General features: G+C 43.7%; 1 protein-coding gene across 6 annotated transcripts in view; it reads left to right on the top strand.

Moving 5' to 3' along the window:
* The window catches only part of LOC128703777 (calpain-9-like), a 169786-nt gene extending 158598 nt beyond the window's left edge, over window positions 1–11188 (top strand). For all 6 annotated transcript variants that reach the window (XM_070080384.1, XM_070080389.1, XM_070080385.1 and 3 more), the window contains exons 10-15: window positions 2978–3150; window positions 4267–4478; window positions 7820–7977; window positions 8951–9020; window positions 10720–10816; window positions 11013–11188. In XM_070080384.1, coding sequence (XP_069936485.1) covers window positions 2978–3150; window positions 4267–4478; window positions 7820–7977; window positions 8951–9020; window positions 10720–10816; window positions 11013–11173 — 871 coding nt within the window. In that variant the 3' untranslated portion in view covers window positions 11174–11188. The remainder of the gene's footprint in view (window positions 1–2977; window positions 3151–4266; window positions 4479–7819; window positions 7978–8950; window positions 9021–10719; window positions 10817–11012) is intronic.
* The last annotated feature ends 2210 nt before the right edge of the window (window positions 11189–13398 follow it).

Raw genomic sequence — 13398 nt, 5'->3', positions numbered from 1 at the left:
CTCCCTTTAAATGTCTCCCTTTAAATGTCTCCCTTTAATTGTCTCCCTTTAAATGTCTCCCTTTAAATGTCTCCCTTTAATTGTCTCCCTTTAAATGTCTCCCTTTAAATGTCTCCCTTTAAATGTCTCCCTTTAATTGTCTCCCTTTAAATGTCTCCCTTTAAATGTCTCCCTTTAAATGTCTCCCTTTAATTGTCTCCTTTAAATGTCTCCCTTTAAATGTCTCCCGGTTAAATGTCTGCCTTTAAATGGACCCATTTTCAAGAGATGCGTAACTCCTAAGATAATCGTCAGTGACATGTATATTTGGTATGTAAAGTTATTTATATCACAGCGTAGAATGACCGAATTTTTAACACTTGTGATGTTAAGTTATTTATGATTGTGTTGCAATATTAGTGCTGGAGGTCTGGCTGGTCCCTTGATGCAGTAATATTGTGTCTGTTTGTGTATGTGTGTAGGTATACCTGGGTATACTTCCTGCCTGCCTTCCTTCCTGCCTTCCTTCCTGCCTTCCTTCCTGCCTTCCTTCCTGCCTTCCTTCCTGCCTTCCTTCCTGCCTTCCTTCCTGCCTTCCTTCCTGCCTTCCTTCCTGCCTTCCTTCCTGCCTTCCTTCCTGCCTTCCTTCCTGCCTTCCTTCCTGCCTTCCTTCCTGCCTTCCTTCCTGCCTTCCTTCCTGCCTTCCTTCCTGCCTTCCTTCCTGCCTTCCTGCCTTCCTTCCTGCCTTCCTTCTTGCCTTCCTTCCTGCCTTCCTTCCTGCCTTCCTTCCTGCCTTCCTGCCTGCCTTCCTTCCTGCCTTCCTTCCTGCCTTCCTGCTTTGTTGCCGTCCTGTCTCCAGCCTTCCTGTCTTGCTGCCTTCCTGTCTTGCTGCCTTCCTGTCTCCAGCCTTCCTGTCTTGCTGCCTTCCTGTCTTGCTGCCTTCCTGTCTTGCTGCCTTCCTGTCTTGCTGCCTTCCTGTCTTGCTGCCTTCCTGTCTCCAGCCTTCCTGTCTTGCTGCCGTCCTGTCTTGCTGCCTTCCTGTCTCCAGCCTTCCTGTCTTGCTGCTTCCTGTCTTGCTGCCTTCCTGTCTCCAGCCGTCCTGTCTTGCTGCCTTCCTGTCTCCAGCCATCCGTCTTGCTGCCTTCCTGTCTCCAGCCTTCCTGCCTTGCTGCCTTCCTGTCTCCAGCCTTCCTGCCTTGCTGCCTTCCTGTCTCCAGCCTTCCTGCCTTGCTGCCTTCCTGTCTCCAGCCTTCCTGCCTTGCTGCCTTCCTGTCTCCAGCCTTCCTGCCTTGCTGCCTTCCTGTCTCCAGCCTTCCTGTCTTGCTGCCTTCCTGTCTCCAGCCTTCCTGTCTCCAGCCTTCCTGTCTTGCTGCCGTCCTGTCTTGCTGCCTTCCTGTCTCCAGCCTTCCTGCCTTGCTGCCTTCCTGTCTCCAGCCTTCCTGCCTTGCTGCCTTCCTGTCTCCAGCCTTCCTGCCTTGCTGCCTTCCTGTCTCCAGCCTTCCTGCCTTGCTGCCTTCCTGTCTCCAGCCATCCGTCTTGCTGCCTTCCTGTCTCCAGCCTTCCTGCCTTGCTGCCTTCCTGTCTCCAGCCTTCCTGCCTTCCACCCTCTCTTCCTCACTCCAACAAAGGTGTTCCTGTGATCGTATCTGCTCGGACTTCCTCCTCTATTCTACGACACTGCTTCAGATTATATATTGATTGCAACACGCACGAAAGGCCTACAACTACCATCATTTAACTCCCCCCCCCCCGGGGTTGTTTTGCATCACCTTGTATCGCCTGTTCGTGATCATTACATGTATATATATATATATATATATATATATATATATATATATATATATATATATATATATATATATATATATATATATATATATATATATATATATATATATATATATATATATATATATATATAAAGAGGAAATAGAGACAATATTGACAATGTCTGGTCATTAAATCTTCACACTAACTACTCTTGTCTTGTTTGAGCAGGCTCATATACCAGCCTAGATATTACCTGCTAGGCTCGTTTATTACACACATGAGCGTGGATAACAGGTGTGTGTGTGTGTGTGTGTGTGTGTGTGTGTGTGTGTGTGTGTGTGTGTGTGTGTGTGTGTGTGTGTGTGTGTATTACTCTTCATATTTCTTCATCTTGTATCTCGATTCCCAAAACAATTCGCTCAAAAATTCGCTCTAATCCTCCCTCCAGGATAATTACATCTTCCATCCGGGGATCAAAGATAATTACGAGACAATTACTTAGATAATTACTTAGAAAATTACTTAGCCATTTACTGGAACAAAACATTTAAAGGCCGGAACACAAGCCAAGATAATTACCCCAACAATAATAATACAAATAATAATAATAATAATTATTATAATTATTAATTTACCTTTAAGAATGTAAGATTTCACTCTTTTACTTCCCCAGGAGGAAAATAATAAGCTTTTATGATGTTAATTATCGTTAAAATTAGCTTAAAAAGTGATTTAATAAAGGAGATTTGATTGAATAAAATGTTGGTACCCACAACACAGTGCAATGTTGTCTTCGGTACCCGCAACACACAATAACACTGTCATCCACGGCTCCTGCAACACACTACAACATGATTCACAGCTCCTGCAACACATAACACCGTCATGCCATCCACGGTACACGCAACACAGTAGAGAGTTGTCCTCGGTACCTGCAGCACAGTATAATACTGTCCTCGGTACCCACAACACAATAATACAGTCATCCACGGCTCCTGTAACACACAATAACACCTTCATCTACGGCTCCTGCAACACACAATAATATATTCATCCAAGCCTCATGCAACACACAATGACACTGTCATCCACGGCTCCCGTAACATACAATAACACTGCCATCGACGACTCATGCAACACACCACAACATGATTCACGGCTCCTGCAACACACCACAACAGGATCCACGGCTCCTGCAACACACATCCACTCTCATCCACTTCCTCAGGATGGCCTTCGATGACTTCGCCCGCCACTTTACCCACCTGGACCTGGTTCACGTGGGTCCGGATGACTGGATGAACGAGCCAGCTCTCCACTCCAAGAAACCCTGGAGGGCAGTGCTGGCCAGACGGCGCTGGAGAGCCGGTTACAACGCCGGTGGAGGACCACACCACACAGGTCAGTAGAGAGAGAGAGAGAGAGCTTTCAAATGAGCTGATGTACAGAACAGTTCTTAGCTTGTAAACAAAGTTAGGAACCTTAACCTAACCTTAGAGAGAGAGAGGGAGAGAGAGAGAGAGAGAGAGAGAGAGAGAGAGAGAGAGAGAGAGAGAGAGAGAGAGAGAGAGAGAGAGAGAGAGAGAGAGAGAGAGAGAGAGAGAGAAAGAGAAATAAGCTCCACGTTCTGGTTCATATCTCTAAACTGCTCCACGAGACTAATTTACATCACATGTAATTAAATCCCTGGAAAAGCGTCTTACGCGGGTCCAATCTTCTGCTAGTAGGGTGAGCACTAGCACCGATCTTCTGCTAGGAGGGTGAACACTAGCACCAATCTTCTGCTAGGAGGGTGAACACTAGCACCAATCTTCTGCTAGGAGGGTGAACACTAGCATCAATCTTCTGCTAGGAGAGTGAACACTAGCACCAATCTTCTGCTAGGAGGGTGAACACTAGCATCAATCTTCTGCTAGAAGGGTGAACACTAGCACCAATCTTCTGCTAGGAGGGTGAACACTAGCATCAATCTTCTGCTAGAAGGGTGAACACTAGCACCAATCTTCTGATAGGAGGGTGAACACTGGCATGATGCTTCTGCTGGGAGGGTGAACACTAACGCAATCTTCTGCTAGGAGGGTGAACACTAGCATCAATCTTCCTGCTAGAAGGGTGAACACTGGCACTTAATCTTCTACTGGAGGGTGAACTGTATCAATCTTCTGCTAGAAGGGTGAACACTAGCACCAATCTTCTGATAGGAGGGTGAACACTAGCACCAATCTTCTGCTAGGAGGGTGAACACTAACACCAATCTTCTGCTAGGAGAGTGAAAACTAGCACCAGTCGTTCATTATGTTTGCACTGTGCCTCTCTCTCTCTCTCTCTCTTACTGCAATAAAATTCCCAAATTTACATCACTTTATTAAAATTTATTCAAATTTAATAATAATAATAACAGTAATAATAATAATAATAAAAATAATAATAATAATAATAATAATAATAATAATAATAATAATAATAATAATAATAATAATAATAATAATAATAATAATATTTTGATACGGTGTACAGAGACGACAGCAATGAACCCGCAGTTCCACGTGCAGATCCCTCGAGCAGGTGTGTCAAAGTGTCACGTGGTAGTGGCAGTCACACAACACTACCACACCTGTCTGTCAGCCGCTGACACCAAGAAGAAAGTCAGTCTGCATCATATAGGCTTTGCTGTCTATGAGATTCCTCCCAATGTTACCAGGCTGACTACTGCCTTTGTTAGCGAACATGTAAGTAGTGGTATTAGTAGTAGTATTAGTAGTAGCAGTAGTAGTAGAAGTGGTAGCAATAGTAGTAATAGTAGCAGCAGTGATAGTAGTAGTAGTAGTGAAAGGAGTAGTAGCAGTGCTAGTAGTAGTAGTGATAGTAGTAGTATTAGTTGTGATAGTAGTAATAGTAGTAGTTGTAGTAGTAGGGGTAGTAGTAGTAGTGGTAGTAGTAGTAGTAGTAGTAGTAGCAGCAACAGTAGTAGTAGTAGAAACAGCAGTAGGAGAAGGAGCAACAATACTAGTAGTAGTACTTACGTGATAGCAGCAGTAGTAGCAGTAGAAGTAGTAATAATAGTATTAACAGTAGTAGCAGCAGCAGTAGCATTACAACGAAGATGAATGGTTCAGGGAACTCAAACGTTGATAAATTAGACACTTGCCTATCTTTACTGAAGCAACGTTACGCCCCCCAGTGACTTCATCAGTTCTTCACCATTCTCCTTTGTATGGACTGAAGTAGCCACTGTGGGCGAGACGTTTCCTCAATAGAGATTTTTCTAAGTATTGCACATGTGTCTGTTGATCAATATCGTAAAAGCAGTTGTAGCTACAGTAGAAGTGATCGTAGCAGCGGTAGTAGTATATGTTGTTGTCGTAGTATGTTAGATAATTATACGGTGTAGATTTACATAGTTATTTATATAGTATAAACTGGTTTATATACACACGTACTTTTGTTGAATAAACAGGAACAATAGATGTGAACATCATACTGTGAATCATACTGTGAACGTCATACTGTGAATCATACTGTGAACGTCATACTGTGAATCATACTGTGAACGTCATACTGTGAATCATCATACTATAAATCATACTGTGAATCATACTGTGAACATCATACTGTGAATCATACTGTGAATCATCATACTTTGCATCATCATACTGTGAACATCATTCTGTGGATTATCAGACAACAGTGAGTTCAAGAACCCAGACCAACACACCGTAAGGACCACTGGAGTAAGACCACTGAAGGAAGACCACTGAAGGAAGACCACTGGAGGAAGACCACTGGAGGAAGACCACTGGAGGAAGACCACTGGAGTAAGACCACTGGAGGAAGACCACTGAAAGAAGACCACTGGAGGAAGACCACTGGAGTCAGACCACTGGAGGAAGACCACTGGAGTAAGACCACTGGAGGAAGACCACTGAAGGAAGACCACTGGAGTAAGACCACTGGAGGAAGACCACTGGAGGAAGACCACTGGAGTAAGACCACTGGAGTAAGACCACTGGAGGAAGACCACTGAAGGAAGACCACTGGAGTAAGACCACTGGAGGAAGACCACTGGAGGAAGACCACTGGAGTAAGACCACTGGAGTAAGACCACTGGAGGAAGACCACTGGAGTAAGACCACTGGAGTAAGACCACTGGAGGAAGACCACTGGAGTAAGACCACTGGAGGAAGACCACTGGAGTAAGACCACTGGAGTAAGACCACTGGAGGAAGACCACTGGAGGAAGACCACTGAAGGAAGACCACTGGAGGAAGACCACTGGAGGAAGACCACTGGAGGAAGACCACTGGAGTAAGACCACTGGAGTAAGACCACTGGAGGAAGATCACTGGAGGAAGACCACTGAAGGAAGACCACTGGAGGAAGACCACTGGAGTAAGACCACTGGTCTTCCTTCAGTACATGGCAGGCAGCTATACATATACGGTATACAATACCGACAAGATGGAGAATTAGACGCACGTGCAACATCTGGGTATCTTTATTGTAGACGTTTCGCCCACCAGTGGCTTAATTAATACAAATTCAAAGACATAATTGGGAGACAGTAGAACTATACACAAAAGATGAGGTAATACTGTATAAGTAAGTCATATATGCGACAGTTAGGTATCTTTATTCCGAAACGTTTCGCCTACACAGTAGCTTCTTCAGTCGAGTACAGAAGAGTTAGCAGAAGCAGTAGAGATGTGAAGGCGATGTAATCGGTCCATCACCCTTGTAGACGTAGTTTTAAGGTGGTGAGTCCCTCAGCCTGGAGAAGAGTTTTGTTCCATAGTCTGGAACAATGTATACCATACATGTACAACTTGTCAGACACTGGAACATCATGGTATCTTGGTTCAGAAGACGTCTCCACAACCTTGACTACACCTGACCCGTGCCTCGGGTATGACCTACTTTCCACTGGGGAATCCCACCTACCTGGTCTTTGACCAGGCCTCTCTGTGGATCAGGACCTGGACAACCAAGCTGTTACTGTTGGCTGCACGTAGTCAAACTTACGAACTACAGCCTGGCTGATCGGGTACTGACTTTAGGAACTTATCCAGCTCCCTCTTGAAGACATCCAGGAGTCTATTGGCAATCCCTCTCATGTATGCTGGGAAGCTGTGACAGTATCTGTGTCTGCTAGATGTCCCTCACCTGACCTGTGTTTTTTTACAATTTAGAAATCTAATTTTTAAAGGGGTAGAAGCCAGCGGAAGGCGTCGGTCAGATGATCAGAAGCTTCAGCTGTGGGTCATCATATGACTAAGACCCGCGCCAGGAAACACTTGTCCTGTTTCCTGACAAACCTTACCTAACCTAACCTGTCTGTGCTTCAGAGTCTTCAAGACTGAGAGACTGATTACCTCCTTGATGTTTCGCCACTGGATGGGGAAACGTCTACAATAAAGATACCCAGATGTTGCACATGTGTCTGATTCTTTATATGGAAGAAATTTGAAGAAAGAACAAATGAAATCCAATAGAAATGCGAGAAAAGAGTTTTTTTAGAAGCAAGATTCAGTTTTGGGATGATAGTGACTTCCTACACGCTGGAAAAGACGTCAGCTCACTGTCAAGCAACGAACCTCTGATGACATCGATCCCAGGTCGAGGGAATGATCACCTCAAAATCCTCATCTTCTACCGTTCGTCGCTCTATTCGACTGAAGAGGCCACTGGCTGGCGAAACGTTTTCTCAGTAAAGATTCTCAAATGTTGTACAAGTGTCTGAGAAAACGAGAGGAATTGTTTCAAGGGTGATAGTGAAGGAAGACTCTAAGGCTGATAGTGAAGGAAGACTTCAAGGCTGATAGTGAAGGAAGACTTCAAGGCTGATAGTGAAGGAAGACTTCAAGGGGCATACTTCTTAAAATCATTCTCTCCATCACAACTAAGGCTCACTATTATCGTCTTGACAGTAGTGAGCCAATAAATAAATAAATATATATATATATATATATATATATATATATATATATATATATATATATATATATATATATATATATATATATATATATATATATATATATATATATACATTAACTGTAAGTATTATTTACAGCGGCCCATGGATGTAACATCAGACAGTATGGCTAGAGAGACAGTGACATTCTTCACACTGCCTCCTGGAGACTACATGGTAGTGCCACACACCGCCCAGGCCAACTCTGACGCCAGGTTCCTCCTGCGTATACTGACAGATGAACAGAGCAACATCTGGTGAGTGTCACTGAGAGTTGGACTCCAGTTCTGGGTCCTTGAGGTCCCCCCTACTTCTGGCTACTTAAGCAGCTGGTAAAAAGAGTTGGACTCCACTTCTTGTGACTTTAAATATAAAGTGATATATATGTATATATATATATATATATATATATATATATATATATATATATATATATATATATATATATATATATATATATATTTAATTAAGTTAATGAATTTTTATAACGTTCATGTACAAATTATCTATTATATGGAGTTTTTGTTTTGTCTTTGTAATGAGAGAAATAATATTAATATTTTTAATGCATGTGTTGATACAGTAATATAAACTAGGAGAGACTTGTTGCTTATTGAAATATACTTGAGATAACTACTAGTACTGAGGCTAGTACTATTACTATTATTATTACTACTGCTATTGCCACCACTTTAAATACCACTATTGCTATTATTATTGCTACTACTACTATTATTACCACTATTTTACTGCCAGTATTACTACTACCACTATTACTACCACTATGACTTTTCTTACTACCACTATTCCTACTACTATTACTATTGCTGTGACTTCTACCATCACTGAACTACCACTACCACTGTTACTACTACCACCACTGTTACTACCACCGCCACCGTTACTACCACCACCACTGTTACTACCACCACCATTGTTACTACTACCACCACTGTTACTACCACCACCATTGTTACTACTACCACCACTGTTACTACCACCACCATTGTTACTACCACCACCACTGTTACTATCACCACCATTGTTACTACTACCACCACTGTTACTACCACCACCATTGTTACTACCACCACCACTGTTACTACCACCACCACCACCGTTACTACCACCACCACTGTTGCTACTACCACTATCACTGCTACTCCTGCAGCTACCACTACCACTACCACCAGAGACAAGTGATATAACGTACATTTTCTCACGTTTCAGGGAAGTCAACGAAGACAACATGCTGTTACGATCTATCAATTTAGATAGACTTGATGATGGTTTTAAACTGGTGAGTATTCATCTGTTTGTGGTTGCAGGGGTTGAGTCACAGCTCCTGGCCCCGCCTCTTCGCTGGTCGCTGCTAGGTCCGCTTTGTCCTTGCTCCATGGATCCTGCCTTCACTACATCACTTCCCAGACTGTTCCACTTCCTGACAACTCTGTGACTGAAGAAATACTTCCTAAGATTCATGTGTCTCATCTGAGTCTTCAGCCTCCACTTGTGTGTGTGTACTCACCTAGTTGTACTCACCTAGTTGAGGTTGCGGGGGTCGAGTCCGAGCTCCTGGCCCCGCCTCTTCACTGATCGCTACTAGGTCACTCTCCCTGAGCCGTGAGCTTTATCGTACCTCTGCTTAAAGCTATGTATGGATCCTGCCTCCACTACATCGCTTCCCAAACTATTCCACTTACTGACTACTCTGTGGCTGAAGAAATACTTCCTAACATCCCTGTGATTCATCTGTGTCTTTAGCTTCCAACTGTGTCCCCTTGTTACTGTGTCCAATCTCTGGAACATCCTGTTTTTGTCCACCTTGTCAATTCCTCTCAGTATTTTGTATGTCGTTATCATGTCCCCCCTATCTCTCCTGTCCTCCAGTGTCGTCAGGTTGATTTCCCTTAACCTCTCCTCGTAGGACATACCTCTTAGCTCTGGGACTAGTCTTGTTGCAAACCTTTGCACTTTCTCTAGTTTCTTTACGTGCTTGGCTAGGTGTGGGTTCCAAACTGGTGCCGCATACTCCAATATGGGCCTAACGTATACGGTGTACAGGGTCCTGAACGATTCCTTATTAAGATGTCGGAATGCTGTTCTGAGGTTTGCTAGGCGCCCATATGCTGCAGCAGTTATTTGGTTGATGTGCGCTTCAGGAGATGTGCCTGGTGCTATACTCACCCCAAGATCTTTTTCCTTGAGTGAGGTTTGTAGTCTCTGACCCCCTAGACTGTACTCCGTCTGCGGCCTTCTTTGCCCTTCCCCAATCTTCATGACTTTGCACTTGGTGGGATTGAACTCCAGGAGCCAATTCCTGGACCAGTTCTGCAGCCTGTCCAGATCCCTTTGTAGTTCTGCCTGGTCTTCGATCGAGTGTATTCTTCTCATCAACTTCACGTCATCTGCAAACAGGGACACCTCAGAGTCTATTCCTTCCGTCATGTCGTTCACAAATACCAGAAACAGCACTGGTCCTAGGACTGACCCCTGCGGGACCCCGCTGGTCACAGGTGCCCACTCTGACACCTCGCCACGTACCATGACTCGCTGCTGTCTTCCTGACAAGTATTCCCTGATCCATTGTAGTGCCTTCCCTGTTATCCCTGCTTGGTCCTCCAGTTTTTGCACCAATCTCTTGTGTGGAACTGTGTCAAACGCCTTCTTGCAGTCCAAGAAAATGCAATCCATGTGTGTGTGTGTGTGCGTGTGTGTGTGTGTGTGTGTGTGTGCGTGTGTGTGTGTGTGTGTGTGTGTGTGTGTGTGTGTGTGTGTGTGTGTGTGTGTATCCTGTGAGACATACATACAAGTACTATTGTTGCTCTGTTATTACTGTTATTCTGTTATTGTCATTACTGTTATTGCTGTTACTGTTACTGCTGTTACTGTTATTTCTGTTACTGTTATTACTGTTACTGTTATTGCTGCTACCATTATTACTGTTCTTCTTATTGCTGTTTCTGTTAGTGCTGTTACTCTGGCATTGTTGTCCACAGCGTGAAGGAAGAACAGCGTTACAGAAGCTGCTTCACAAATATCCTCCAGAACTGGATCCTCATCTCTTTCACAAGTTCCTTAAAACCCACTGGAAACGTGAGTAGACATATATATATATATATATATATATATATATATATATATATATATATATATATATATATATATATATAGTATTTGAAGGACACATTCTAAATATCTTATGGTGAAGGGGGCATTTAAAGGTCTAAATTGACCATTTTTAAACTGAAAGTTCTTTCATCCTTACCCTTGAAGTTTGGTGGTGTTTCAGAGTTCCTGGTGGAGAAACCGAGCCTAGAACTGGTGAAGTCACTGATCATGCTGAGAGATTTTAACATCAGTGGGAGAGTTGCACTGGGGGATGTGTCTGGCCTGCTCAGCATGCTGCAGTTCTGGAAGGTGAGTGCTGCATATCACATAAGAAGAACGTAAAATTGGAGGAACACTTCAGCAGGCCTACTGGCCCATACAAAGCAGGTGGGTAGACTTACTGTCTACAGACTCACAGAGTTGTCATCTCCGCAGCTGCCCACAAACATAGCGTTTCGTTCCCCACCCTACAGCTGCCTACCAAGCCTTCATATAGGCCGAGACAACTTGTAAAAACCACCCATGTATTTGTCCAACCTTTTCCCCAAAGCTACACTGATGTGTATTACCTACAAAGGTGATAACATTAGACACCTTTGCAATATCTAAGAATGGTATAAACCTTGGTAATAGATACCGACAAGTGAGCAAACACTCGGACAGTATATATAGGACAGTATATATAGGACAGTATATATAGGACAGTATATATAGGACAGTATATATAGGACAGTATATATAGGACAATAGGACAGTATATATAGGACAGTATATATAAAGGAAGAGTGAGGTACGAGTGACACATGGTGACCTGAAGAATGCCATATAGGGATGAGGACAGGTGGACGATGAGATCATGACCCTATTGTCTACCCATTATGTTATTCTTCAGGTCACCATGGGTCACCATGGGTCACCATGGGCCACCATGGGTCACCATGGGTCCTCACACCTCATTCTCTGCCTATATACACTTCTTAACCTCTATATGTTAGAAGTGATAAATGTGCCAGGACCGAAACGTTTCCTAGTGTTTCCTCGCGTCTCTTTCTAAGCCAACATCTGGGTATTTTTATCCTGCAGACGTTTCGCCCACCTATGGCTTTATCAATTCAATACGGAAGACTAGAGAGGTTGAAGATAGGGTAATCGGTTCCTCCGGTACTAAATACTCGCTCCCAGGTTGAGGGACTGATATCCTTACCTTCTTACTCTTCAGTCTTCTGTACTGTGTTGATAAAGCCACTGGTGGGCGAAACGTCTACAGGATAAAGATATCCAGGTGTTGCACAGGTGTATAGTTAATCAACAGGATGATACGTATTTGTTTTACTGATATTCCAGGTATATCTGGGATCGTTTTATTGCTGTTGGTTGTGACAGATGGTGCTTGTCCACTGTCGCATACACTGCCTCGTCCACTGCCTCATACACTGTCTCATACACTGTCTCATACACTGTCTCATACACTGTCTCATACACTGTCTCATACACTGCCTCATACACTGTCTCATACACTGTCTCATACACTGTCTCATACACTGTCTCATACACTGTCTCATACACTGCCTCGTCCACTGCCTCATACACTGTCTCATACACTGTCTCATACACTGTCTCATACACTGTCTCATACACTGTCTCATACACTGCCTCATACACTGTCTCATACACTGTCTCATACACTGTCTCATACACTGTCTCATACACTGTCTCATACACTGTCTCATACACTGCCTCGTCCACTGCCTCATACACTGTCTCATACACTGTCTCATACACTGTCTCATACACTGTCTCATACACTGTCTCATACACTGTCTCATACACTGTCTCATACACTGTCTCATACACTGTCTCATACACTGCCTCATACACTGTCTCATACACTGTCTCATACACTGTCTCATACACTGTCTCATACACTGTCTCATACACTGCCTCATACACTGTCTCATACACTGTCTCATACACTGCCTCGTCCACTGCCTCATACACTGTCTCATACACTGTCTCATACACTGCCTCATACACTGTCTCATACACTGTCTCATACACTGCCTCGTCCACTGCCTCATACACTGTCTCATACACTGTCTCATACACTGTCTCATACACTGTCTCATACACTGCCTCATACACTGCCTCATACACTGTCTCATACACTGTCTCATACACTGTCTCATACACTGCCTCATACACTGTCTCATACACTGTCTCATACACTGTCTCATACACTGTCTCATACACTGTCTCATACACTGTCTCATACACTGTCTCATACACTGCCTCATACACTGTCTCATACACTGTCTCATACACTGTCTCATACACTGTCTCATACACTGTCTCATACACTGTCTCATACACTGTCTCATACACTGCCTCATACACTGTCTCATACACTGCCTCATACACTGTCTCATACACTGTCTCATACACTGTCTCATACACTGCCTCATACACTGTCTCATACACTGTCTCATACACTGTCTCATACACTGTCTCATACACTGTCTCATACACTGTCTCATACACTGCCTCATACACTGCCTCGTCCACTGCCT

The sequence above is a fragment of the Cherax quadricarinatus genome, unplaced genomic scaffold (genome assembly GCF_038502225.1).
Source record: "Cherax quadricarinatus isolate ZL_2023a unplaced genomic scaffold, ASM3850222v1 Contig380, whole genome shotgun sequence".
NCBI classification, from domain to species: domain Eukaryota; kingdom Metazoa; phylum Arthropoda; class Malacostraca; order Decapoda; family Parastacidae; genus Cherax; species Cherax quadricarinatus.
The sequence above is the reverse complement of the archived record's forward strand: the minus strand, read 5'-3'. Positions and strand labels throughout refer to the sequence as shown.